This window comes from Anoplopoma fimbria, chromosome 2 (assembly GCF_027596085.1).
Source record: "Anoplopoma fimbria isolate UVic2021 breed Golden Eagle Sablefish chromosome 2, Afim_UVic_2022, whole genome shotgun sequence".
Lineage (NCBI taxonomy): Eukaryota > Metazoa > Chordata > Actinopteri > Perciformes > Anoplopomatidae > Anoplopoma > Anoplopoma fimbria.
In genome coordinates, this window is record NC_072450.1 from 12,233,377 (window position 1) to 12,259,047 (window position 25,671).

General features: G+C 38.2%; 2 protein-coding genes across 4 annotated transcripts in view; both read left to right on the forward strand.

Moving 5' to 3' along the window:
• Positions 1–9,020, forward strand: part of myo5aa (myosin VAa) — a 52,557-nt gene extending 43,537 nt beyond the window's left edge. The window contains exons 30-40 of one of the 2 annotated variants that reach the window (XM_054620744.1): positions 410–608; positions 1,248–1,313; positions 1,758–1,851; positions 1,962–2,111; positions 2,473–2,627; positions 2,940–3,029; positions 3,455–3,605; positions 3,705–3,987; positions 4,097–4,271; positions 4,425–4,505; positions 5,027–9,020. In XM_054620744.1, coding sequence (XP_054476719.1) covers positions 410–608; positions 1,248–1,313; positions 1,758–1,851; positions 1,962–2,111; positions 2,473–2,627; positions 2,940–3,029; positions 3,455–3,605; positions 3,705–3,987; positions 4,097–4,271; positions 4,425–4,505; positions 5,027–5,179 — 1,597 coding nt within the window. In that variant the 3' untranslated portion in view covers positions 5,180–9,020. The remainder of the gene's footprint in view (positions 1–409; positions 609–1,247; positions 1,314–1,757; positions 1,852–1,961; positions 2,112–2,472; positions 2,628–2,939; positions 3,030–3,454; positions 3,606–3,704; positions 3,988–4,096; positions 4,272–4,424; positions 4,506–5,026) is intronic. The other variant, XM_054620751.1, reaches the window with a different exon arrangement.
• A 3,187-nt stretch (positions 9,021–12,207) lies between these two features.
• Positions 12,208–24,858, forward strand: LOC129108840 (guanine nucleotide-binding protein subunit beta-5b-like). Of its 2 annotated transcripts, XM_054620771.1 has the most exons (11): positions 12,211–12,407; positions 13,626–13,762; positions 13,940–13,981; positions 15,053–15,129; positions 15,657–15,789; positions 21,770–21,913; positions 22,200–22,291; positions 22,722–22,770; positions 23,166–23,262; positions 23,533–23,699; positions 24,170–24,858. In XM_054620771.1, the coding sequence occupies exons 1-11, from the start codon at positions 12,296–12,298 to the stop codon at positions 24,179–24,181; spliced, it is 1,062 nt and encodes a 353-aa protein (XP_054476746.1). In that variant the 5' UTR covers positions 12,211–12,295; the 3' UTR covers positions 24,182–24,858. The 2 variants fall into 2 exon arrangements, with proteins under 2 accessions (XP_054476737.1, XP_054476746.1); XM_054620762.1 differs by lacking the exon at positions 24,170–24,858 and having other exon boundaries at positions 12,208–12,407; positions 23,533–24,148.
• The last annotated feature ends 813 nt before the right edge of the window (positions 24,859–25,671 follow it).

The window sequence follows — 25,671 nt, forward strand, 5'->3', positions numbered from 1 at the left end:
TACCAAGCCTGACCTCTGACCACAGAGCTGGCTCGGTTCAACTTTTCAACCAAGTGAAACTTAATAAGTCAGCATATTTTGTGTTGAGAAAGGCTGGGCTCCGGGCTGCTGGTAGTGTCTGCTCAGCATGCTGCTGTCCTGCGTCACCACACTGTGGTGAAAAGCTCATTCTCTGACTGTTTCTTGTTCTTTTACTCGCACTATAATGCTGATTTATTTTCCTCTCCTTCTTCCATTGATGCCCTTTCTCTTGTTATCCCACTTCATCTTCCTGTCTTCCCTCACTTCCTTTTATCACCTGCCACACACCTCTTCCTTTTCCCTCCTCCCTTCATCTTCAATCTCACTTCCTTCCTTGTCCCCCCCCCCCCTGGTCTCATCTCCTTCCCCACCTCCCTCCGCTCCCCAGGCTCCTGGAGCACCAGCTGCAGACTCAGCGGAGAGGATACGACAACGAGGTGGAGTCGTTGCGCGGCGAGCTGCAGAATGTCAAGGAGGAGAACAACCGTCAGCAGCAGCTCTTGGCCCAAAACCTGCAGCTGCCTCCAGAGGCCCGAATCGAAGCCAGTCTGCAACACGAGATCACCCGGCTCACCAACGAGAACCTGGTACGCTGCAGCACACACAACGATGCATACAGGTTAAAGAAGAGAAGTAACTTCAACTGCAGTGAATTTCAAGTGCACATTAGAGAATCTCAGCTCACAAAACCGAGCGACTCCACATCTACGAATAACCACACACGGCAGAATCTTTTTCTTTTAAGGTAACAATGATTTATACAAGATTGAGGTTAAGAAATAAAAACGTTTACATTACAACGGTAACATCTGAGATATGTATATGAAATAAATATGTATGTTTAGCCCTTGGAGAGACCATATCATGATTGGTTTAAAGCCTAAATTTGTAAGCATTGTCTTCTCCGACTGAACATGACTTTTATATTCAAATAGTCAAAAGGTTTTTTAATATATAGTAACATCGACATTTCAAGTTACAATATACATGCTCCACATAATAGATCTATCCGATGTAACCAAAAAAAACAACAATTGGAAACATTACATAACCAAAACCTCTTTTTTTTTTTGCTACGTTTGAGCCCCGTTCTTGCACACTACAAGGCGTTGCAGGAATGGCAGCTTGTTCGGGTTGGTCGTTTCATTCCCCATTTGGGCCACGCAAAAAAAAAATCGGAAACAGTGTCACACACACTCATCTGTGTGGATGGTTTCGCCTGACAGGAACTCCTGGCTGAAGACCCCACAGCATCCCGAGAGGCTCGAGTCATCATTTTACGACGGATGGTTGTATGTAGAGTGTGTGTGTGCGTGCATGTGTGCTTGCATGTGTCAGAACTAACTGAGGTTGTGTGTTTTGAATGAAGCAGCGCTGAATGTCGCTCTAACGCTCCACAGCGGCGTCTTCTAACTCACAGCAGAGCAGCTCAGCACCCTTTTTCTTGTTTCTAACAGCCAGCAAGTCCTGTATCTTCTCTTCCTCTGAAAAAGCAATCAGCACAGCAGCTCTCATGTTGATTTTCAATCCCCCCCCACCCCTCCTCTTTATCTATTTGTTTCCAAGATGTCAGTCAACGCAAAGCTGCTCTACAGAAGTGCTTGAGTGTTTCTTTTTACCACTGGACAGTGTGAACTTGAGAAGTCAGAGGCTTGCCGTTTGTCCTCACTATTCTCTTTTCTTTCTCTTTTCATCCGTCTCTCTCTCCATCACTCCAACCCCTCGGCCCGTTTCAGGATCTAATGGAGCAGCTGGAGAAGCAGGACCGAACCATCCGCAAGCTCAAGAAGCAGCTGAAGGTTTACTCCAAGAGGATCGGAGAGATGGGGGGTACGGGAGAAATGATCAATCAGCAAAGACTTGAGAGTCTGTACATATTATGTGTTTGAGTGCAATGAGACAGGATATTGTCTGACTGTCGTGTCTTGTGTGTCTGCCAGCGGGTCAAACCGAGGGACAGACGTCCCCGGGACAGATGGTGGACGAGCCGATTCATCCCGTCAACATTCCTCGCAGGGAGAAAGATTTCCAAGGGATGCTGGAGTACAAGAAGGAGGATGAGCTCAAACTGGTCAAGAACCTCATCCTTGGTAAGAGCTAAGTATGAGGAGCAAGAATGAACAGGTGGATAATTAGATAAAAGATAGTCATCAAACATTTATAAACTTTAAAGAGGTTATTTAAAGACCTTTTGGTTTCCTTCTGTGGTTATAGTTTAACAAACCACTAAGCTTAAAATGGAACTGGTTTTCTTTTGATTTATGGCGTTTTAATGCATAAAAGGAAATTTGTTTTAAAAAATCATAACGCAGGCAGACGTAAAAAATAAAGGTTTCATTGACAGTTTCTACAGTCTGATATCTAAAACCATCTGTAGAAAATGAAACTTCTCTCCTAATGTTCATCCTCAGTCCATCGCTGAACTCTGAATTGCTCCTCTTGTCTCTCCAGAGCTGAAGCCTCGTGGTGTGGCCGTGAATCTGATCCCAGGTCTGCCGGCCTACATCCTGTTCATGTGTCTGAGACATGCGGACTACGTCAACGATGACCAGAAGGTCCGCACCCTTCTCACCTCAACCATCAACAGTATTAAGAAGATCCTAAAGGTAAGTGTGTGTGTGTGTGTGTGTGTGTGTGTGTGTGTGTGTGTGTGTGTGTGTGTGTGTGTGTGTGTGTGTGTGTGTGTGTGTGTGTGTGTGTGTGTGTGTGTGTGTGTGACAGTGGTACTCATATAAATGTATAATGTTAATCCTACAAAGGAAGGATGGTAGGACTTTGGGGCGACCTGTACAGAGTTTTGATGTTTTTTAAAAGCTGTTTTCAGTAATTTGTGGAGTGTTTGACTTGGAGAGAGACTTGACTGTTACCAGCTGGTTTAATGACTCCAATTTGTTCTCCCTCTTGTCCCTTCCTATCAGAAACGAGGAGACGACTTTGAGACGGTCTCCTTCTGGCTGGCGAACACCTGCCGCTTCTTACACTGTCTGAAACAATACAGCGGAGACGAGGTAAGGCTGACACAATGCACACCAACAAAGAAACGTTCTTCCGCAAATATGTACACATACATAAATATTGTTTGTTAAACGTCTGGGCAATTTAGCAATTGTGATTGTTTTTTGTGTTTTGTTTAGTTTCTTCTTGGAAAAAATCTAACAACCAGTAGCGAGTAAATATAAAAAGTTGACATTGTTTTTTGTATTGTTTGTAGAAAATGAATTTACTGTTCTCGTAATTGCAAATGGTGTTACTAGTGAAAGAAAGTGTAAAGCTGACATGAATATAAATTACAATTGATTGAAATGGAAAAGTGTTTTTAACAGAGTTGCTGAGGATAAACAGAGGTTTAAAAAAAAATTCTGATCCTCTCACATGCACAAATCCTTTGGTTTTATTTAAACCCTGTATCTGCCTTTATCTGTGTGTGTTTTAGGCGTTCATGAAGCACAACACGCAGAGGCAGAATGAACACACTCTGTCCAACTTCGACCTGGCAGAGTACAGACAGGTGATCAGTGACCTGGCCATCCAGATCTACCAGCAGCTGATCAAATGCATGGAGAACATCCTCCAGCCCATGATAGGTGTGTTACTACTACTACTACTAATACTGTAGTATTGAAGGGATTTGCTCATGTGCATGATACAAATACTTACAAAGCGCGTGTGTGTGTTCTCTGCAGTTTCTGGCATGCTGGAACACGAGACCATCCAGGGAGTGTCGGGGGTTAAGCCCACAGGCCTCCGTAAGCGAACATCTAGTATCGCAGACGAGGGCACCTACACCCTGGACTCCATCCTGCGGCAGCTCAGCGCCTTCCACTCCACCATGTGCCAGCACGGCACCGACCCCGAGCTCATCAAGCAGGTGGTGAAGCAGCAGTTCTACATCATCGGAGCCGTCACCCTCAACAACCTGCTGCTACGCAAGGACATGTGCTCCTGGAGCAAAGGCATGCAGATCAGGTACAGTAGGAGACGTTGCTGCTCAGAGAGGAGCTACACAGTCCGGCTGGTGTTTTTACCTTCTGTTTTTTTTGTTGCTTCTTTACCTATGACGTGTCTCTGTGTGCAGGTACAATGTAAGTCAGCAGGAGGAGTGGCTCAGGGACAAAGGTCTAATGATGTGCGGAGCCAAGGAGACTCTGGAGCCTCTGATTCAGGCCGCTCAGCTGCTGCAGGTGAAGAAAAAGACCGATGAGGACGCCGAGGCCATCTGCTCCATGTGCCTGGCCCTCACCACTGCTCAGGTAAACTGTAACCTCATTTATTTACGACATTCAAATGGACCAGACCAGCTTTTTAAATCATTGTTCTCCACCTCGCTCTGTTTAAAAGCTAAGAAACCCCAGCTACTGTAGGTAAAATATTTTTATAACCTCTCTGCTTTATGTCTCTTCCAGATTGTGAAGGTCTTGAACCTCTACACTCCAGTCAACGAATTTGAGGAGAGAGTATCGGTTTCGTTCATACGAACCATACAGGTAATTTACTATCAATACAACACTGACATACTGACATACTGTTTCATGTGGCTACAGTATAAATATTAAGGAAATGAATGATCCTGGAAAACACCACCTGTAGAAGTAACACCTTCCAAACCATATCACAAATTAAATCCAGTACTGTTAAATTAATTATGATAACTTCAATCCTCAGTTGACACATTGACAGAACTTAAACACTGTTCTTATATATTTGCATGTCTTGATCCACAACAGTCACTAGTTTTTAAACACAAGCTTAACCCATCAGAGGGAATTTCTGCACATTGTGACTTAAATAAAAGGAATGAAAAATAAATGACTGCTTGGGTGGTGGGAAAAAAAAATGTAACAGCAATGCAAAGCACTAGAATGTGCAGAAACACTGTTACAGCACCCTCATTTTTTAAGTATACATTTTTTTCCTAAATTAAAATGGGCTCTTGTTCTACAGCAAATTAAATTTGACTGCATATTAATTATTTCCATCTCATTTGCTCTCTTCTTTTTCCACTCAGACTCGCTTGCGAGATCGTTGTGAGAGTCCGCAGTTGTTGATGGACACCAAGATGATTTACCCGGTCACTTTCCCGTTCAGCCCTTCCTCCCTCGCCCTGGAGACCATCCAGATCCCCAGCTCGCTGAACCTGGGATTCCTCACCCGTGTCTAAACCGAGGCCCCACAGGAGGGCGGCAATTTTGATGTAGTGGCCACAGTTGTAATTGCAAGTCAAAAAAGTATATATAAAAAAAATTAAGATTTGTATTGACACAGTTTGAGCAATTATGTCCAGAAAATTAAGAGAAAAAAATCTAATTGCTTCAATTCAAAACATGGATTCAAGTTCTCTTAAGAGATCCCTTGACTGATCCTGAACATGACACAAAGAAAACCCAATCACATACTGAACTTTCAACATGCATCTGTACAATACTTGCATTCTCTGAACGTACACATGCACGCCTACACTCATGTGCACTTTCTCTCTTACAAAATCCACAAATACACACGACACCCACAGTCGCCGTCGCTGGTTTGAATCCGTCTGTAAAAGGTCATCGTCCATCCACTCGCTTGTAAAAACGCCTGCCTCTTAGAGAAGCCACAGGACCAGGTCTATGCCTCCAGTACTCGCTCTGCATCCACACCTGGGTCTGTTTGAGCGGTCCTGACCCCGGTTTACCCCAGCCCCCTCCTTTGTGATTCAACTAGCTGTTAAGATTGTCTCTTCCTGCAGACCATTACTTTGGAAGAAAAGTAAAATATTAAATCTTGTCATAGTCTCGTTCTTCGGTGAGAATGTACGTTACAATACACGGGAGCAGGCCCAAAAGGAGGTGTCGAGACCTCACAAAGAGGAATAACTTGACAAATAGAAGTCTAGCTTTAAATGTTGGCTCTATATTTGTAAAGCAAAGTGAATGCCGAGTCCCAGTAGGGAGTCCAGCTGAGTGACACCGCGCTAAAGTTAGCTCTCTCTCCACCCCATGTTGAGGCAACCTTCATTCTGTCATCGTCATTTCACTCTCTGAAACACAGTCAAGCCAAGACAGAACTCATCTTCTGTACTATATTATTTATACATATATAAATATGAATAATATATATCATGTATTTTATTTATTGCATTTACCTCCGTCCCCACCCTTCCCTTTTTTAGATTTAGGAGCTTTCTCTTTGCAGTAAACACGTCCGACATATGAAGGCTGGGACCATCATTTCCCCCACAGCTCTGTAAGGACTGTTTAGGTCCATTGTAGGCTGTTTATGTCAATATCAGGTAAATGATGTACTATAGTTTAAAGAGTGCCAGCACAGATGATTATTTGTTAGGTCACGTCTTAACGTTAGAGATGTCGCTTTACCATGTTTGTCCTGCATTTCAGGCAGATGAAGTGTAGCACAGGTTTTAACTGAGGAGAGATTTAGAAGGTACGAAGGTTTAAGCTCTGACAAGGGTTTAACCTGCTGCAATCTACACTGTTTACAGCTGAGACCAGAGCTGAGCGTCACAGGAAACACTGGCACAAAGATATTTAACTCTCTCACACACACACACACACACACACACACACACACACACACACACACACACACACACACACACATTACACTCTGCTTACTGCTGTATCACAGGGAGTTTGTCCTCCTCTCTCGACTTTCGCCGCTCTGGTCACAGCTCTAGTCACAGCTCTAGTCAGTGCTTTGATGCTGTTTTACTATTATCAATGTGGAAATATTTATTTCAGTATTGTCATTTTCTTAACCATTAAAGCTATGTATATCATGAAGCCATGTATCACTGAGCAGAATGGACAAATAAGGTTTCTCTGATGTTGGTTTTTGGAAGGTTCGTCTCAAATATGTCCAGCTTTACACCAGCGTCTTCTTCTTTATTCCCACACTAACCCGATTCCTCTCCTGCCCCACATGCCTTCCTGTTTATGCCTTTCCTGTGGCTAGGAAAGCACAATATGGGCCTTTATAACCAAAAAACAATAGAATATGTGGAACTGCATTTTTCCCACATCTCAATTGCATGGGGTTACTGATGTAGAAAGATATTTTAGTCTTTTCTGTTTGGTGCTCTGATTGTTCTGGTTCAGATATCCAGACATATTTGGCACTTGCTTTCATAGGCTGAGGGTGATATTGCACCACACCCAATAAATACTCAGTCAGCATGGCCTCAGTGTGGTATAACAACTACCCAGCATGCACTGCTGCTGCTGCTGCCCTCATCACACCTGCATGGGCTTGGCTTTACCATCATTACCAGTTACAAGAAATGAACCCGCATGCTTTTGTTCTTTTTATTGTTTGAACAGAGAAACCTAGCTGAGAGTCGTTGGATGAGTTTCAGGGAATCTGCCAATTTTGTTACAAAAAAGTCCTTTCACATGGTCCTCGCTGCCTCATGTTCAGCACTTTTGCCCCGTCTACTACTGTTGTGCCATTAGTATTAACAGTCAACCGAAATTTGCCTCTTGCCCTCATGTGTACCTTATTTTTGCCTAATGACCTCACCCTGTCACAAACTCATTTCAATGAATACTTTCTCATTTTTTAAGGTGCTTACATATAAAGGGGATTGTGAAAGGTCACCAAAACTGGACTCAGTACCTTTTTTTTTATTTAATGTCTTGTTTAGTTTTAAAACCAACCAACAAAGGAAATATGAGTGAACTCGCTGGTGAAGATACAGTATGTGCTGAGAAATAAATATATTTTACCAAGGTGAAGTATCTCATTAAATGCCATATAAACTACAGACAAAAACAAATTGTAAGTGGAGTAAAGAGAAGTTAGTATGTGAAGTTGTTTTGTGTTGCACTAGTATTTGAGAACAGTTTGATATCCATTGGGACCACATGTTATCAGTCTGCCTTCTGTTATATCATTTGGATACATAGGTAGTTTAAAGTATGGTTTGTGTGAAGAGTACATTTCTGTGGCGATGAAGACGGTAACTGAAGGAATGAAATAACCACATGAATGTTTGAAACTGTTAATGAACTGTATCATGATTTTTAGTTGCACATTGTTGGACAAAGCCTTATCTGAATGATCTGCTATCTGAATGACTTAAACACATGATCAACATTGTGGCATTGTTTTGTTCTGTCAGTGCAGTTTTTTTTTTCCTCCACTCTAAAATTAATATAAATTGTTAAATGTGGTCATTTATTTTATTTTGATAAGGTGTCCTTTTGTCCTACACTTGGTGTCACAGATGGGTCGGACTATTTAGACATCAGTCCAGATGCACTTTTTAGACATTGCTGAGAAAGTCAGATAAATGATAGATGGATAAGGATTGTAAAAATAAATACTCCCACCACCTTTCTACTGAACTGCGACCCATTAAGCTTCCTCCACCACATTCCCTCTGCAAGTGGCTTCACTTTCTTATCAGCAATTTTTTTTGTTTTATTAAATCTATGAATCAATGCGAGCCACAAGCAAGAAAACACAGTTTTCTTGCAGCAGCAGCAACCTTCTCACACTTGTTCATAGTATCCTGGTGAACTGATGTATTGAGAGTGCAGAGTGGAAAGGCTGGCCTAGTTTCAGAGGAGAAAAACAAAACCACACATTCATTCATTTTGTTGAGCAGAGCTGCAGGGTCTTGTTCCCCTGGGCTTCTCTTGGGCTCTCAAACAGGAGAAAGTGTCATTCCTTCACTCTGTGTTTTTACATTAAGGGGAGAGTTGGTTGTAAGATACGACGTAGACATTATAAATGACCATTGTTCTTATCAGCACTAGCGTTGATTGTGCCATTTTAAACATTGTGAACAAACAGAACATATATCATCACCCCAGCTGTTTATGGTACCGGTGTGAAAACACTGAAGCCAGTACCACATGTTTCCTCTCTGACCCATGTGTACATTTGACAAACTGGACTGTTTGTAGTTTCTGGTAGCTGTGCTTAGTGAATGTGTTCACCGTTAAGAAACTAAAAAACTTGGAATAAATTGTCAAATCTGTAAAAGTAAAATAAAAGGATTCAGCACTGTTGGATTGTCTCTGGAGATTATTTCTGTGTTTTTTCTCATTCTTTAGTCTTTAAGAAAGTGTGATTCTTTCAGTCATGTAAAGAAGGAAAACCTAGCCATTAAATTAACTGACAATACATTATTGATCTCTATTTGAGAAGCTGCCTCTTCATTTTAGCTGTCTAAATTATTGCTCTTTCATTTACAGCACAATAACTGAAGACTGAAGGTAATCGGAGCTAAATAGATAGTAATATATTACATTTGATGGTAATAAACAAATGTGACTACAACATTAACATCCTATATCGAACAAAAAGGTGCAAAAAATGTCAAGGTTGTTTTATAACACAGATGGTCCCTTTTGACTTTAAATCTTTCATCAAAGATGCGATGTAATGTCACATCATGCAGTTTAAGGGATTTTTAAATATTAAACCTATAATGTGTACTGGATTAGGCTGTAAATGTGACTTTACAGGCCTCACAGGTACAGTAATACTGCAGGCACTTATGGAGCAGAGCAGTCACAGCTTAAACACTTCACTAAGAAGCTTACAGTTCCCTCAATGACAATCCTCTTCACTGGGAAAAACTCAACGTAGTTCTCCCGGAATAAATACTCGCTGTACAGAGGGGAATAAAGATTGTCTTTTGAGGTAAGATTTTATCATTGATATGGTTGTAATTTATGAAATAATCTTGGCAAACTGATATTGGGTTTTTTTGTGTTTGCATTTGGGTTCAATTTATGGAACCTGATGTGCAGAGTTAAGTAGTGAGGGTAGAGTTTATGACTTGTGATAAACCAGCTTGGATGTTTGACGTTGGTAAATTATACTGGTTTTTGCTATGGTTGAATTGTACATGATGATAACGTCAATAGCAGCCACAGTGACAAGTTCACTTATGGTTAATTGAGTTTCAGCTGACAGTCGAGAGCCGTCTTTGACATGTGTACCAACATAAAGGCAGCTCAGTTTGAATTCAAATTGCTACATAACTCATATTATTTTATTCTACATTCTGTACATATAATACCCTTAGGACTGAAAATATAAAGATGATTAACAATCTCTTAATATGGTTGTAGTTTTCTGAATATGTACGTCTGCTGATTGTTTTTACAATATGTAATATAACAGAGTGAAGGAAGCGGCACACATAAGTATGCATGACGTTACTGTGTGTTTAGTCATACAGTATATTAAAGTGTTTATATTGAAAAAAAGGCTTTTATAAAATAAGTGACTAATTCAAGTAACGGTACAGTGGATGATATATTGAGGATTTGCGATGGGAAAAGTGAATATTCAATTGTGTGTGTTTTAGATTGTGTACTGGACGTGAGTTCCCAGAATAGCTGTGCTGCACTCCTTTACTCTGGAGGTCAGAGAAGGATCAGGACGGAGTAGATTACCAACTACTTATCTCCTAGCACAACACACACACACACACACACACCCACACACACACACACACACACACACACACACACACCCACACACAAACAGGCCAAGTACGTTACAGAAAAATCAAAAGGGCCTCAATAAACCAAAATGTCAAATAGCTGATTGACTGAATGTGTATGTTTGTGTCTGTGTTTTCCACAGGGCTCGTTGTTGGTGATCATCTGCAGCCATGTGTGACCAGACGTTCGTGGCGGCCACCTTTGGCCCCTGCGAAAGCTGTGGGAAAGCCAGTCCTCTTATGAACATCTATATTAAGTCGGAGGCCATCAACTACTGCTCCTTCTGTGTGGAATTGGTATGTTTTGCAATCTGTTTCCCAGCACTTAACAGCTGACACATAAATGCATTGCAGACTATGGCAATGTTTGCATCATTTAACTTCAGTGGATGTAGAGTAGATCTAACAAGATGTGTATCAGCTGAAGGAAAAAATAGAAAAAGAGAGACAGAATCCCCACAAACTCACATAGGTTAGCACACTGGTTCAACCCTATGGACCTGAAGTTACAGGCGTCTCCTACTCTTGTGTTTATCTATGAACATATGTGATAACAGCAATCTGTGAGGCGGCTGCAAAACTTCTACATACAAACGCATCTTTAGTTTGATGAGGATCACACTAACACTTGCTGTTTAACTGAGGACACACCACTCAGCAGCACCTTTTGACATGCAACTGTATTAATATTGTAAACACACAGACACACGCACACGCACACACACACACACACACACACACACACACACACACACACACACACACACACACAGAGAGAAAGTGATGAGGACCTGGCAGAGAGAGATGCATGCCACTGAGCCCCCTCCATATCTGTGGCTCTTTGTCAGCTCACTTGATACCAGTAACTATCCTAAAATAATTTGTTTAGAGCGTTTTTGTGTGGTTAAGGAAAATACTGAAAAACAATTGCAAGAAAATAATAACAAAAGTAAAGTGAAATAGTAAGTTTGATTTAAACTACTTTTAAAATGTATCCTCTGTAAATTGCCTCTAGGCTTTGATTTAATGAATGATCACTTGGGCAAAAGGAGACAATCAAATTTAAATATGCTTAAATCTGTAAGGGGAAAATGGATTATTTTTAAATTTCTTTATATTTTTATTGTTATTTTTTTCGGGGGGGGGGGGGGGGGGGTTATGTCTACATATACATGTTTTTAATTTTAGAGGGAATATTGTCATTGAAAACATAAACCTGCAGAAAAGGGCAACTGGGTAATGCTGCAGTGACATTACTGAGCATTTAATCTAACATTATTCACAATGCCTTTGTTTTATGCTTTCCTCAGTATTAAGGTTGCACAGTAACACATCTTAAGTGTTTTTCTACCTGTTATTATTAAGCTAAAGGGATGTTAAAATAGCACAACTTTAGTTAAATGAAAACGGTAAAGTGTTTATAGCATTTTAAACTGATTAAATGCAGCAGTAGGGGCAAAAGAATATCCTTAAGGGTCAGAAAAAGTTACAAATTGTTTTTAATACTTTGAACTCACTAATTTAACTATTGCAATATGTGGAAGACTAAACCCTGCACCGGTGTCAGCGTGTCTAAATGCATGTGGTGCCTGTTAAATGAATATGAATGCGGAGGATGGAGGATGGAGGGAGGAGGAGGAGGAGGAGGGGACTGACAGAACGAAGCAGGGCACGAGCTGTGAGTGTGACACGCGCGGTGGAGCATCACTTTCGCGATCGAGGACGAATTTAACAAACCTCAAATTTCCCCCCATTTCTCTTCTCCTTTCGCTCCCTCCCTTCCTGAGTGTTTTTCTATTTGTTTTTCTCCCAAAGATGGCTTGTCAGGGGTTCCAGGGAGGGGAAACCGTGGCGACACTAAAGAGGGAGAGCGAGAGTCTGAAGAAGAAGCTGGAGGAGGAGCGGGGGAAGCTGAGCGACATAGAGTGTAAGTGTCTGGGACAAACAACAACAACAACAACAACAACAACAACAACAACATAACTATTACACCTGCTGTAGGCCACTAGAAGCTTGACAGGCTGCAGATCTTAACATGTCAGGTTATAACGGGAGAAGCATCGCTCAGTTGGGGGAAGTTTTCATGAAGTAGCCTTCAGTCTGCAGTCTGATCACGTTTGTGTCAAGTTATGCTGATGAGACTGTGCATATCTTCTGTGAATACTCTCACTCAAGAACTGTACTTCAGTGCAATTTTGAGGTTGGCTATATTTTATACTTCAAATTTACAAAATTTCAGAGTGAAATGTATTTTATTTGCTATTTTCTATTCAACTATATTTCTCTGACAGCTACAGTTACTTATGGAAGCCCATTTCCGCCACTATAATGAAAAAAATAAAGATCATGTCAGTCATTATAATGAGAAACTTTCTCAAAATAATGACTTAGCATCTAAAAATTCGGACTTAATATCTCATAATTATGACTTGCTATCTCATAATGATGACTTAGCATCTCATAATGATGACTTAATGTCATCATTATGACTTACTTTCTCATAATTATCAATTAGCATCTCAAAATGATGACTTTATATCTCATAAATATGACTTAAAGCTTATTATTATGACTAATTATATCATAATTATGACTTACTATCTCATAATTATGAGATGGGTAGTCATTATTTTGAGAAATTTTGTCATTATAATGACTTACGGGATCTTGAAATGGGCTTCCATAATGACTTTGCAGAATAATTTTTTTCATACAAAACCTTTCAAGTATGACGGATTGTTAAATATTAACCTGCCCAACGTTAGGCTTTATAAAATAGTTCAAATCAGCTCCAACTTGACTAGTTACAAACATGAATCGCTGTTTATATGTGTACTCATCTCTTTTATTAATCCAACAATATCTCATGTAATGATACGACACATACAGGCAGCATTATAAGTACTTTTTACTTTTGATACTTCAAGTAAGCTACTTGTAAAATATAGTATTTTTAGATTGATGTTTTCCTACTTGTACTTAAATAAAGGTAGTGAGCAGTGTATTAGTTCTCATGAACGTCACAAAACCAACTAGATTTTGTGTGTGTGTGTGTGTGTGCGTGTGTGTGTGTGTGTGTGTGTGTGTGTGTGTGTGTGTGTGTGTGTGTGTGTGTGCGTGTGTGTTTGTGTGTATTGTACCTCAGTGAACCAGGTGGCTGAGAAGATTGAGGTCTTGGGTGCCCTCTCCATAAAGACCAGACGTGTTATGAAGGGTCATGGGAACAAGGTGCTGTGTATGGACTGGTGCAAAGACAAACGTCGTCTAGTCAGCTCTTCACAGGTATACCTACACTGTACACCAGCGTGTACTATGTACACACATACAGATGAATATTTAAGAGAACTATAGTGCAGTATTATCTAATACAGGTCAATTGTCTTTTTATGCTGAGCATCACTATAGTATATGGGCTCTGTTTATTTTTTTATGTAATGCAGATTTTCATTTCTTATTTAGGATGGCAAAGTGATCGTCTGGGATGCGTTTACTCTTAATAAGGTGAGTAGAATCTGTCGGCTAAGACAAGACAAGACAAAACAAGACAACATAAGACAAAATAAGATAAGATAAAATATGTTTTATTGCCCCAAAGGGGGACATTTTTCATTGGCACTAGTGCTGCACACAGCTGCAAACCACATAAAACAAAACATAGCCAACAGACATCACAGTATAACCAAAAGAAGAGGTGGAAAAACATGTCAAATTTTTCCCATGCCTTCAGAGATAGAAAATACATATAAATACATATACATTATAAAACAGGAGAGAATTGTAAAAGTCATAGACAGAATACATGAAACAAAAATACAATTGTACCTCCTACCTGGGAACTACAAAAACATGGATTAACCCTTTAAACTTCCTATCCCTTTTACGATGTGACGTTCGGTTGTATGAACTGGACAGAGCAATCGGATCTCAATCATATCTCAAGGTGGCTGCTGGAGACACATATTGATAACCGATGTAAATGTAATCAGGTTTAATGATATCGAGGTACAATCTTGTTATGAGATGCATTTTAATGCAAAGTGTAAAGCGGTTCTCACACATTTTCTGTAAAAGAAGCAAATTAAATGCTCAAAAAGACAATCACATGTCTTTGGAGGAAGAAAATAATGGGACTTTTACTACCACCAACTTGGTTGCCCTTAGATACTTCTCCACTCTGTTTTTTACGGCTAAGTTTGTTTTTCTTTAAGTAAGAAAAGGGCTGGTGTTGACTGATTGGGGAGGTCGTCCTCTGATGCCTTACTCCTCTGAGAGAAAGGGCGCGACCCGATCACACGGAAATATGCTTTTAAAGATTATCCATCCATCTGTCCCAGATAATGACTGTGCATGTGTGTGTGTGCTCCTGAGTGCACTTAAATGGCAGCCAGGAGGATTCAGCCTGATTTGACCAGACATTACCACACTCAACATAATCCTTGTTAATTCAGGTTTACTGCAGCTGTGTGTATGTGTGGCTGTCTTTGTTTATGTGTAAGAGAATAGTTGGTTTATGCTTATTTAAGAGAATGTATCTTCCTACCAATAATGAACTACCACAAACATGTATTACAGGAACATGGAGTTACCCTGCCGTGTACATGGGTCATGGCGTGTGCTTATGCCCCCTCAGGTTGTGCTGTGGCATGTGGGTGAGTACAGAGAATTTATCTTTTTATTGCCTAGATTTAATAAAAAACATCTACTCTTTCCAATAATCAAATATCCACAACAAAACACTAAAGTTAATTTAAATATTTAGAGTTGTTTTAAGAAAAAGTTATCGATATTGTGAAAGAAAATGTATATGTATTTTAAAGATTATATCTTATTGTGTTCAAATGTAACTTTGCAAAGACATGGTATAATAATAATAATTATATTATATAAGTAAATACTGTATACAGTGGCTATTTCAATTGTTTGTAAATGTGTATGTTTCGGTGACTGCTACTGCTATTGCTCAGTGGAAGTAAAGTAGATCCTACTGGAAATATGTTTTATTCAATATTCTGAATCCGACAGATACTGTAGAAAAAGTTCATTCAATACTCAGTCATCATTTCTCTGTCAGCCTGGATCATTAGGCGATATCCATACCCAGACCCTGTGTTATTATTGTCTACTATTTCATCAGTGACCCGCAATCTAACTTCTTGTGTTTTATCTCCTTCCGAAGCGGATTGGATAACAAGTGCTCAGTGTTCCCGCTGTCGCTTGACAAAAACGAGAATTTGGCTGCAAAGAAGAAGGCTGTTGCCATGCACACCAACTACGTATCCGGGTGCACCTTCACCACCTCTGACATGCAGGTGAGTACCAGTTCAATGCCTTCCGAGAAAACTGAAAATAAGAGCATTTTATAGATGAAACTTTCATATAAATATAATACATAGTCTATATGAAATAACCACATGGTAAAGCCTTATTTTCTTTATTCCTGTGTACAGAGTATTTTCTCTTTTAATGAAGAGCTTTAGAGCAAAATGAACATATGTTTCAATTAAAATGACAGAGAAAAATTAATAAATATGTACAGTTATATACTGTGACTATAAGCATGCACACAAACACAGAGTAATCAGATTAAGACAATAATTTGATATTACTACAATTCAGATTTCCTGAGAAATTTGAGTTAATATGTGGTTGTTATTATCAATTTAGATGACGTAGTTATGGCTATCTGGATATATGATTTCATTAAAATATGATTCCATTGAAAGACAAAAAAATACAAAAAAATTGCCCATCCCTAATCGATGTACTACATGTGTCAAATAGGTTAATGAGTCAGCATCAACTAGATTTATTTTTTTTGTTGGCTGTGCCTTTGACTCCAGTAGGATCGAAAGAAGTTAGTGACCAGACTCAAAAGGAGAACATGAAAGAAAAGGGCCTGAGACATTTGGCTTTAATAATGCACTACTCTCTGGCCCTCAGCAAGGCAGAGGGTCACAATGACAGAGCACAGGGAGATGGATGGCAGGGCTGAGAAGAGGACAGAAAACAGACTGGAGGGGTGGTGATGGTCCTCTGTCCTCAGCGTATTAATAGACACTTGAGTGGTTCTTATCAAGGAAAGAGGCCGTTATCTAGGAAAAGAGTGGAGCACACGGACCTGAGGGCAGAACATTTAACACACAGACACGCACATGCATGTGTTCTTCCTGAATACTTCTTTCATACTGCATCTCACACACAAAGACATATGCGTGCACATGAGCACACTGTAACGCTCGCAGCCTTTATACTGTACCATTGAAATAGACCATGGCAGTGGACTACATTTAGGGCTCAGAAAGCGTGTTACTATTCATTTTATTTGAAAGACTTGTTCCACATTTTTAAGCAGTCTTAAAGTCTCCGAACAGGAGAGTTAGGATGAAACACCGTTTGTGTTGTTGTATCTCGGTGGATGCTTGTTTGTGTGTGTACTTTTTCACATCTGCTCTGCCAATATACCAGGTTTTGTGATTATCAATGAGGAGTCCCAGAAAGTTTTTGTTTTAGAGCTGGCCTGCACCTTTGACTGTAGCCTATATTAAACCTTTATGACTAAGGTCGTTATATACCAACTAGTCCTAACTACCATCTCAGAACTAGGTTTTATTTGCAGACTACTTGTTTTAATATTTGGCTGCCTAGGACACACTCACAGGTTGGTCATGAGAGGACAGCAATATCTTGGGGCTACACGGCTTGCAAAGTACTCTGCTGTCTCTGCTATAATTGCTATATATGGTGGAGTTGTTGCTACTTATATCCTTGAGAATTGAGTAGGACTACTTTGCTTTGTATTGTTCGCACCTAAAGTGTGTGTGTGTGTGTGTGTGTGTGTGTGTGTGTGTGTGTGTGTGTGTGTGTGTGTGTGTGTGTGTGTGTGTGTGTGTGTGTGTGTGTGTGTGTGTGTGTGTGTGTGTGTGTGTGTGTGTGTGTGTGTGTGTGTGTGTGTGTCCAACTGAGAGCAACATTTAAGTATTGCATTGGCTTTAAGATGATGAGTTTTGATATGTAAGATCTGCTGTTGCAGTGACTGAGTTGTGTGGCTTTCTCGTTAAAGACATTTACATGTGGGATCACTGGGTAATTTAATGAACCCCTGCAAGTATTTAATAAATGGTAACATGCAGGTGGTGGTAAGAAGAATCAGACTGATGCAAAGACTCTCTGTTAGATCAATGAGGTTCCCATCTGTGTGTGTGTGTGTGTGTGTGTGTGTGTCAGTAATTGTGGCTTACTGATAATTGCATTCATGTTGAAGCTAGAGCTACCTCTCAGTGCAGGCAGGATGTGGTGTGTTGTTGTGCCTGAGGTCATCCAGCAGGAGCTCTCTAATCCACGGATCTCTGATGTCTGCATGTGTCTCTAAATGCACATAATCTGTTTTCATCAGAGGGATCGTTGACATTTGGGAATTTTGTGTGCCTGTTTGTATGTGGAAACATTATGCACAATGAGAGTGAGGAGGTGCTGACCTTTGGCTTTTGTTGTGTGTGTCTGCCTGCCTGCAGTGTGAATGCATTTGTAGGTATGGGCCCATAGAGTAAAAAAGTGATTAAAAAATCATTGTATTGCATGTCATTAAAAGTCCTATTAAAGTATGCAACAAAAAGTCACAGTATAGTATCTCACTAGAAGTCATGGTAAAAAAAAGTCATAGTGTAGTATGTCTTGAAAAAAATCATAAAAAAGTGACAGTATATTATGTCACAAAAAAGACATGTAATGAATCAGTCGTAAAAGAAGTAAAGAATGTGATAAAAATGTCATATGACAGTGTCATAATATAGTCAAAATGTAGTATTTGTTTAAACATAGTATAGTATGTCGAAAAAAGTATGTTGATAAAAGCCATGAAAAGATTTTGTATAGTATATAAGAAAAAGTGATAGTATAGTATGTGAAAAAAAGCATATGAAAGTTAAAGTATAGTATGTCGAACATGTAATTGTATATTATGTCATAAAAAATGAAGGTCATGTACTGTATATTTTGTCATAAATGGGCAAAGTAAAGTATGTCAGAAATGTCATACTATAGTTTTTCCTAAAAATTCGTAGTATAGTGTGTCTAAAAAAAGCATTAAAAAAGGTCATAGTATAGTACGTTGAAAAAAGTGATAGTATAGCATGGCAAAAAAAGTCATGGTATAGTTTTTTTTTTATATATAGCAAAGTATGTTGTAAAAAGCCATAAAAAAGGCTCAGTCTAGTAGGTTCAAAAAAATCGCTAAAGGATCTTTGAATATTATGTCGAAAAAAGGTCATAGAAAAGTATGTTGAAAAAAGGCAAAACAAACGTCATAGTATAGTATGTCCAAAAAAGGTTTTAAAAAATGTCATAGTATTTTATGTGTAAAAGAGGCATAAAAAGCCAAGGTATATTTTGTCATAAAAAGCAATAGTATAGCATGTCGAAAATAGGCTAAACCTTGTTGAAAATACGTATGTACTTTGCAAATAAGCATAAAAAGTCATAGTATAGTATGTCAAAAAGGTCATCGCATAGTATGTTGAAAAAAGTCATAGAAATTGAATGTTGAAAAAAGGCAAAAGATGTCATAGTATAGTATGTCCAAAAAAGGTAAAACCAAATGTCATCGTATACATAAAAAGTCGGTATATTATGTCATAAAAAGTCATAGAATAGCATGTCGAAAATAGGCAAAAAATGTCATGTATAGTTTATTGAAAAAAGGCATAAAAAAGTCATAGTATAGTTTGTCGAATAAAATGTTATATTATAGAACATTGAAAAAAGCAATTGTCATACTATAGTATGTAATTGAAAATATATTTAAAAAGTCATTGTATATTTTGTCAGTATAGTATGTCATGAAAAAGTCCTGAAATGACAGACATGGTATAGTATGTTGTAAAAAAGTCATTTAAAATGAATTTGTATATTTTGTCGGAAAAGTTATAGTATAGAATGTGAAAAATGTCATACTATGGTGTGTCATAGCATAGTGTGTCGACAAAAGACATTAAAAGGTCGTAGTGAAGAATGTCGGAAACAGCCCTTAAATAAGTCTTTGTATAGTATGACGAAATTGTTATAGTTTTGTATGTTGAAATAAGGCATACAAATGTCAAAGTATAGTATATCAAAAAAGGCAAAAAACGGAATAATATATCATAAAAGTGTTAATATTGTGTGAGTGAAGAGTTGTTAAATAATATCATAGTAGATGTCGCAAATTCATAGTAAAGTACGTCATAAAAATGTCATTGTGTTTTTTATCATAAAAAGTAATTGTGTTTTTTATCATAAAAAATCATAGTATAGCATGTCAAAAATGAAATGCATAATATTTGGTAAAAAAGTGAAAGTATTGTATGTAATAAAAAGTCATATGTATGAAAATATCATAGTTTAGTATGTCAGAAAAAAGTAATTGAATAGTATGGCATAAAAATGAGTAATATCATATCAAACTATGCCTTAAAAAAATATAATTTCATATTATATCATGTTGTTTTTTTCCGGGGTAGTATAATTGGAGTCAAACCAACAACAACTTTAGTCTGCAACTCAATGTTTATTGCTTTACAAATTTAACCAGAAGTCAACAAAGAAACAGAAACAGAAAGTGGATGCTCATAACAATGCTGCTGACTCTGGATGGACAGATTGTGGAATGAGCTGGACAGCATTTTAAAGGCCAGCCAACAGATGCCAGGAAGCCAGGGGATAATGGAGGGAGCTGTTCCAAGTGACCTGCAAAACACATTTAACAGAACAGCAGATCAGCTTTGGACACAACATTTATCAGAAAGAAAATCATTAAAAAGTCTTAGTATAAGTATAAGTCATAAAACATCATATAATATTTTGTCATAAAAAACCCATGTATAGTAGGCAAGAACAAGTGATAATAAAGTATTTCATAAAAAACTAATTTAATTATATGTGATAAAGAATCATAGTATAGTATGCCATCAAAATAATAAAAAGTCATATAATAGTATGTGATTAAAAAGTTGTGAAATAAAAGGCATAGTATAGTATGTTGTGAAAAAGTGATTGTATATTTACTCAAAAGAGTCATAATATATTATGTCAAGAATTTCATAGCATAGTTTTTTATAAATTAAAGTCATATAGTATGTCAAAAGATCTCATAAGATAGTATTTTTAGTATTTTTACAAAAAAGGTCATTGTTAAAAGAGCATAAAATAGTCATAGTTTTGTTTGTTCAAGAGGGGCATAAAAAAGTCATTGTATATTTTGTCAAAAAAAGTCATAATATAGAATGTCAAAAAATGTATATTATAGTATATTATAAATAATCCCCAAATTTAGAGATATAGTTCAGTCTTTTTATAGTATGTGGAAAAAAGGTCATAGTATAGTATGTCGAAAATAGCATTAAAAATGTCATAGTATAGTATGTCGCAAAAAGAATGTAATTGTATAGTATGTTGAAAATAGACATAACATGTTTAAGTACAGTATAGTATGTGGAAAACAATCATAGTATCACGAAAAAAATGTCATAGTATAGTACATCGAAAATAGGCATAAAAAGTCATTGTATAGTCTGTCGGAAAAAAACAGGAAAATGTCATAGTTTAATATATTATGAAGAATAGTATGTTGAGAAAAGGCATAAAAAAGTCTAAATGTAGCATGTCACAAAAAAGTCTGAATAAAATATCACAAATTGTATTATTGTGTGACATGAAGAGTTGTCAAAAGATATAAAGTAGTGTAAAGTCAGAGTATAGTATATCATTAAAAAGTAATTGTGTATTATGTCATCAAAAGTCATAGTATGGCAAGTCAAAAACGTCAAAGCATAATATGTCGTAAAAAGTGACAGTATTGTATGTCATGAAAATCATAGGAATGTAAAAAAAAAGATCATAGTTTAGTATGTCATAAAAAAGTCTTGGTTGAGAGACAGATATTGGATTGAGCTTGTCAGCATTTTTAAGGCCAACCATCAGGTGCCATGAAGTCTGGAGATAATGGAGAGAGCTTTTCCAAATCATCTGCAAAACACAGCAAACAGAATAGCAGATTAGCTTTGGACACAACACATATCAAAATAAAAATCATTAAAAAATGTTGTTAAAAGGTTGTAGTAAATATGTAAAATTGTCATAGTAAAGAATACCATAAAAAGTCATAGTAAAGTATGTCATAAATTAATTTTAAAAAGGTCGTAGTATAGTATGTGAAATTATTCATTGTATATTTAAAAAAAGTGTCAGTACGAAACATCCTAAAAATAGCATTAGGGCTCTTGTCCATGTGTGTTTATGTGTGCATGTCTCTGTCAGCTCTTGACCTCCAGCGGTGACGGCACATGTGCCTTGTGGGATGTGGAGAGCGGGCAGCTGCTGCAGAGCTTCCATGGTCACACAGCAGATGTCCTGTCCCTGGACCTCGCTCCTTCTGAGACAGGAAACACTTTTGTCTCTGGGGTAAGAGAGAGAGAGATAGTGTGTGTCTTTATGTTTGTCATGTGGTCGCAAAAAACTCTGTAACTGATGGTCCGGTTTGGATTTAGAGTTTTCATGAAACACTGACATTTTGAAGATTCTGGTTGTTGTTTTTAACAGGACAGCAGCAACATTTTCATTCTCTTAATTGTGTGTGTGTGTGTGTGTGTGTGTGTGTGTGTGTGTGTGTGTGTGTGTGTGTGTGTGTGTGTGTGTGTGTGTGTGTGTGTGTGTGTGTGTGTGTGTGTGTGTGTGTGTGTGTCATCAGGGCTGTGATAGGAAAGCCAACGTGTGGGACATGCGCTCTGGACAGAACATTCAGTCTTTTGAGAGCCACGAGTCCGACATCAACTGTGTTAAGTAAGTCCAGCTCTTAACATAAGAAACTAAAGCCCACCAGTGTGACATGACATGTAACTGTCATCACACTTCTGCTGGTACTATAAATAATGGAAACCTAAGTTATATGATCCCTACCCAGATCATCAAAATGCAGAATGACCAAAGACATTTTACCTACATGTGTCTGCACAAATGTTCATCATAGACATCTGAGGCACTCTGCTATCCTTTGATTTTTTTTTTTGATGAATGAGAGACTTTAGTAAACTTTTTGTAAATCTTGTTTTCAATTTGGAGAAAACTTAATTCGACCCTTTGATTAAATACGAAAAACAAATAAAATCTGCTTCCAATCTGATCTAAATCAACTCTTAAATCTGGCATTCAAGTTGATTTGAGTTTGCCAAATCACAACTTTCTCATTCTATTCTCGGTCATGTGTGTTCAGGTACTACCCCAGTGGAGATGCATTTGCTTCTGCTTCAGACGACGCCACGGTGAGTCACGTCATATGACCTGCTTATCAGTTTGTTGTGATGTGGGTCTACTGGTCATGTCAATATGTGCATGTGTAGTAGTAGTATTTTGTTGTTGCGCTAAAATACATTCACAACGCAGAAGTAAAGACACTACACATGTGTAGAAAGTCAATTGATTTCTCATCACAACTACACATTTGTCAGATTGTGGTACTGGAAGGCTTACTTAAAACAGAGTAAAACCTGCCAACACAAAAAAAGAAAACATACAAATATCATCTCAAAAGTAACTCCGACCCTATTTCTATTATATACTGTAATAGTGCCTACTGTAGACTATTATTACCATTGTCAAATCACCCATGTGTGTCCTGCCTGTGTCTGCGTGTTGAATGTTTGCTGTTCTTCCTCAGTGCCGTTTCTATGACCTGCGAGCCGACCGCGAGGTAGCCGTCTACCAGAAGGACAGCATCGTATTTGGTGCTTCCACTGTGGACTTCTCTCTGAGCGGTAAGGAGTCTGTAAAGCACTTAAGGTTGAATCAACCATTTGATAGTGTATTGAATAACATGCATTACTCATCAGCATCTACTGGGAGAGTTTAAAGTCCCAAAAGCTAGCAGAATTTCATATGAATAAAGCTATTTCTTAATAATTCATGGGGAAAAAAATTATCCATCTCACAGTTCCAACCAATGCTTCGTCCATCTCTACTTCTCCTTATTCCGAATTCCCCACTTCCTCTTTCATGTACTTTCTCTTCCTCGCCTCCCCCCCTAGGTCGGCTGCTTTTCGCTGGATATAACGACTACACCATCAACTTGTGGGACGTTTTGAAGGGAACTCGTGTCTCCATCCTGTTTGGCCATGAGAACCGCGTCAGCAGAGTGAGAGTGTCACCTGACGGCACGGCGCTCTGCTCAGCCTCCTGGGACAACACCTTACGGGTGATCTGGAGTTTCCCTGCACAACATGACTTTATCATTACGCTGTTGTTCATTTCTCCTTAATTGTTTATAACCTTTATTTTCATGCATATAATAACATCATTACAGCTGTGTTTGATTATTTGGAGGATGACATTTAGCTTTTGAATAATATTAACATATATTTGTGATCTGATCTTTTTTTGTCAAAAGGGTTAGGATTATAACTAATCAGCCCTGTATATGTGTTTAAATCATATTGAGCCTGATCAATAAGTTAGGTTGGGCTGCTTACCTGTGTCTAAAATATTTGAGAGTCATGTGTCTGGTCAACCATGTCCATATTTTAACATTGTACATTTATTTTCTCACATTTGATTTGTTGGACTAAAAGAGTGTTATATTTTAAGGTTATTTAGCTAGTAACTTGTGCGTAAAAATGTCTGTTTTATATTTTAACCCATATGATTCTTCTCACTTTCCTCATGCAGATTTGGTCCTAGAGCTGATATCACAGTTGGGATCCAGTGACGACAGCACCAGAAGTCCCAGTCTGAAACCAACACTACTGCAGGAGTGTGTACATACAAACCTTCAGTGTGTACAAACACACACAGGAGCACCTAAAATGTCTCTTCTGAATGAGAATATATCATTATATCATAACTGTAGTGTGAGTATTCATTGAAGTATTCAAGTTTGGGGTTCCTGATATTTGTTATTGTTAGCTCGATGACTGATTGTATGAATATGTAATAATTTATGCTGATGTAGAGGGAAATAATAATAATAATAATAATAATAATTAAGCCTTTATTAGTCCCACAATGGGGAAATTATTTCTCTGCATTTAACCCATCCCGGAGGAGCAGTGGGCTGCAATGAAGCGCCCGGGAAATAGTTGTGAGAGGAAAGAGCTGCATGTGTCTGCTCTGTCAGGTAGATCTACAGACAATATCAACGATTATCTTGTAAATAATGAACATTGGTTAACTGTTACCTTCCCTGCCAAAATCAAACCCTCCAGAATCACATTATAGGTGTACACACTGTTACAGTGGCACTCTGCCGTAGATATATATGTGATTATCCGAAGGAAGATTTAATGTAGCCACCAATTTGTTTTATTTCAATAGAAATAAACGTCATAACGGCTTAGATCGATCACTTGTGAAAAAAATAAAAGAGATTTTAAGTTTCTTTGTTGTTTTTGGCTTTGATTTCTCTTCTGCCTTCCATTCACTCAGTGCTGATAACCTCACTGGTCAAAACAGATTAAGGTGACCCGACATGTTTATGCGTTAACAAAATACAAATAGATGGTTGGTATATTCAAAGATTTTGACTGATTGTGATTGTTAAATGTGTGTCAACTGATTGTGACACACATTTAACTTTACGAAGGTTGATCCAGATTCAATCCAAATAGCTCACATTTGCATTTCTACTAATTTTTATCCTGAGACCTGAGGATATTGTTAATAGGGTCGTGTTATTTTCACAAACCATTCTGTATGTGTGTTTTTAAGACAATATTCTTTAAAATATATGCCAAGAAAAACTGATCCTGACTTTTCAATTAAAATTTAAAAAAGACAACTAGATGGGCTCAAGGGAAACTGTAGCTTGCACTCTAGGCCACCAGGGGGCGTTACACTTCATCCCAATTGTAACAGGAGTGCCTGACTGTCTTTCCTATGAGAAGTCCTGTTTGTATTGTTTTTTTCAGGGAATCACTTGCATCATTTAAGAATACATATACTGAGAGAACAGCACATCTCTGGCGTGTGCTAATGATTAGAAAAATCTATTTTAACTGTCCCCTTTGGACTGTGTTTGGTAGATATTCTCAAACTGTAAATGGTCCTTTTGATTTTGCATGTGTTATTCACTGCATACCACGATGAATCAGGCGTCCAATTAAATCCAAAAAATAAAGATTAGAAGACTCTAAAAATGAACTTGAGTAGACTTGTGAACATCAAGTCTACAT

Excerpts from the sequence above, each read along its gene's own strand:
- LOC129108840 (XM_054620762.1), top strand. The coding sequence starts at position 12,296 with ATGGCTTGTCAGGGGTTCCAGGGAGGGGAAACCGTGGCGACACTAAAG. Across the intron at positions 12,408-13,625 it reads GAAGCTGAGCGACATAGAGT|TGAACCAGGTGGCTGAGAAG; the intron begins GTAAGTGTCTGG and ends ATTGTACCTCAG. Across the intron at positions 23,263-23,532 it reads TGTGGACTTCTCTCTGAGCG|GTCGGCTGCTTTTCGCTGGA; the intron begins GTAAGGAGTCTG and ends CTCCCCCCCTAG.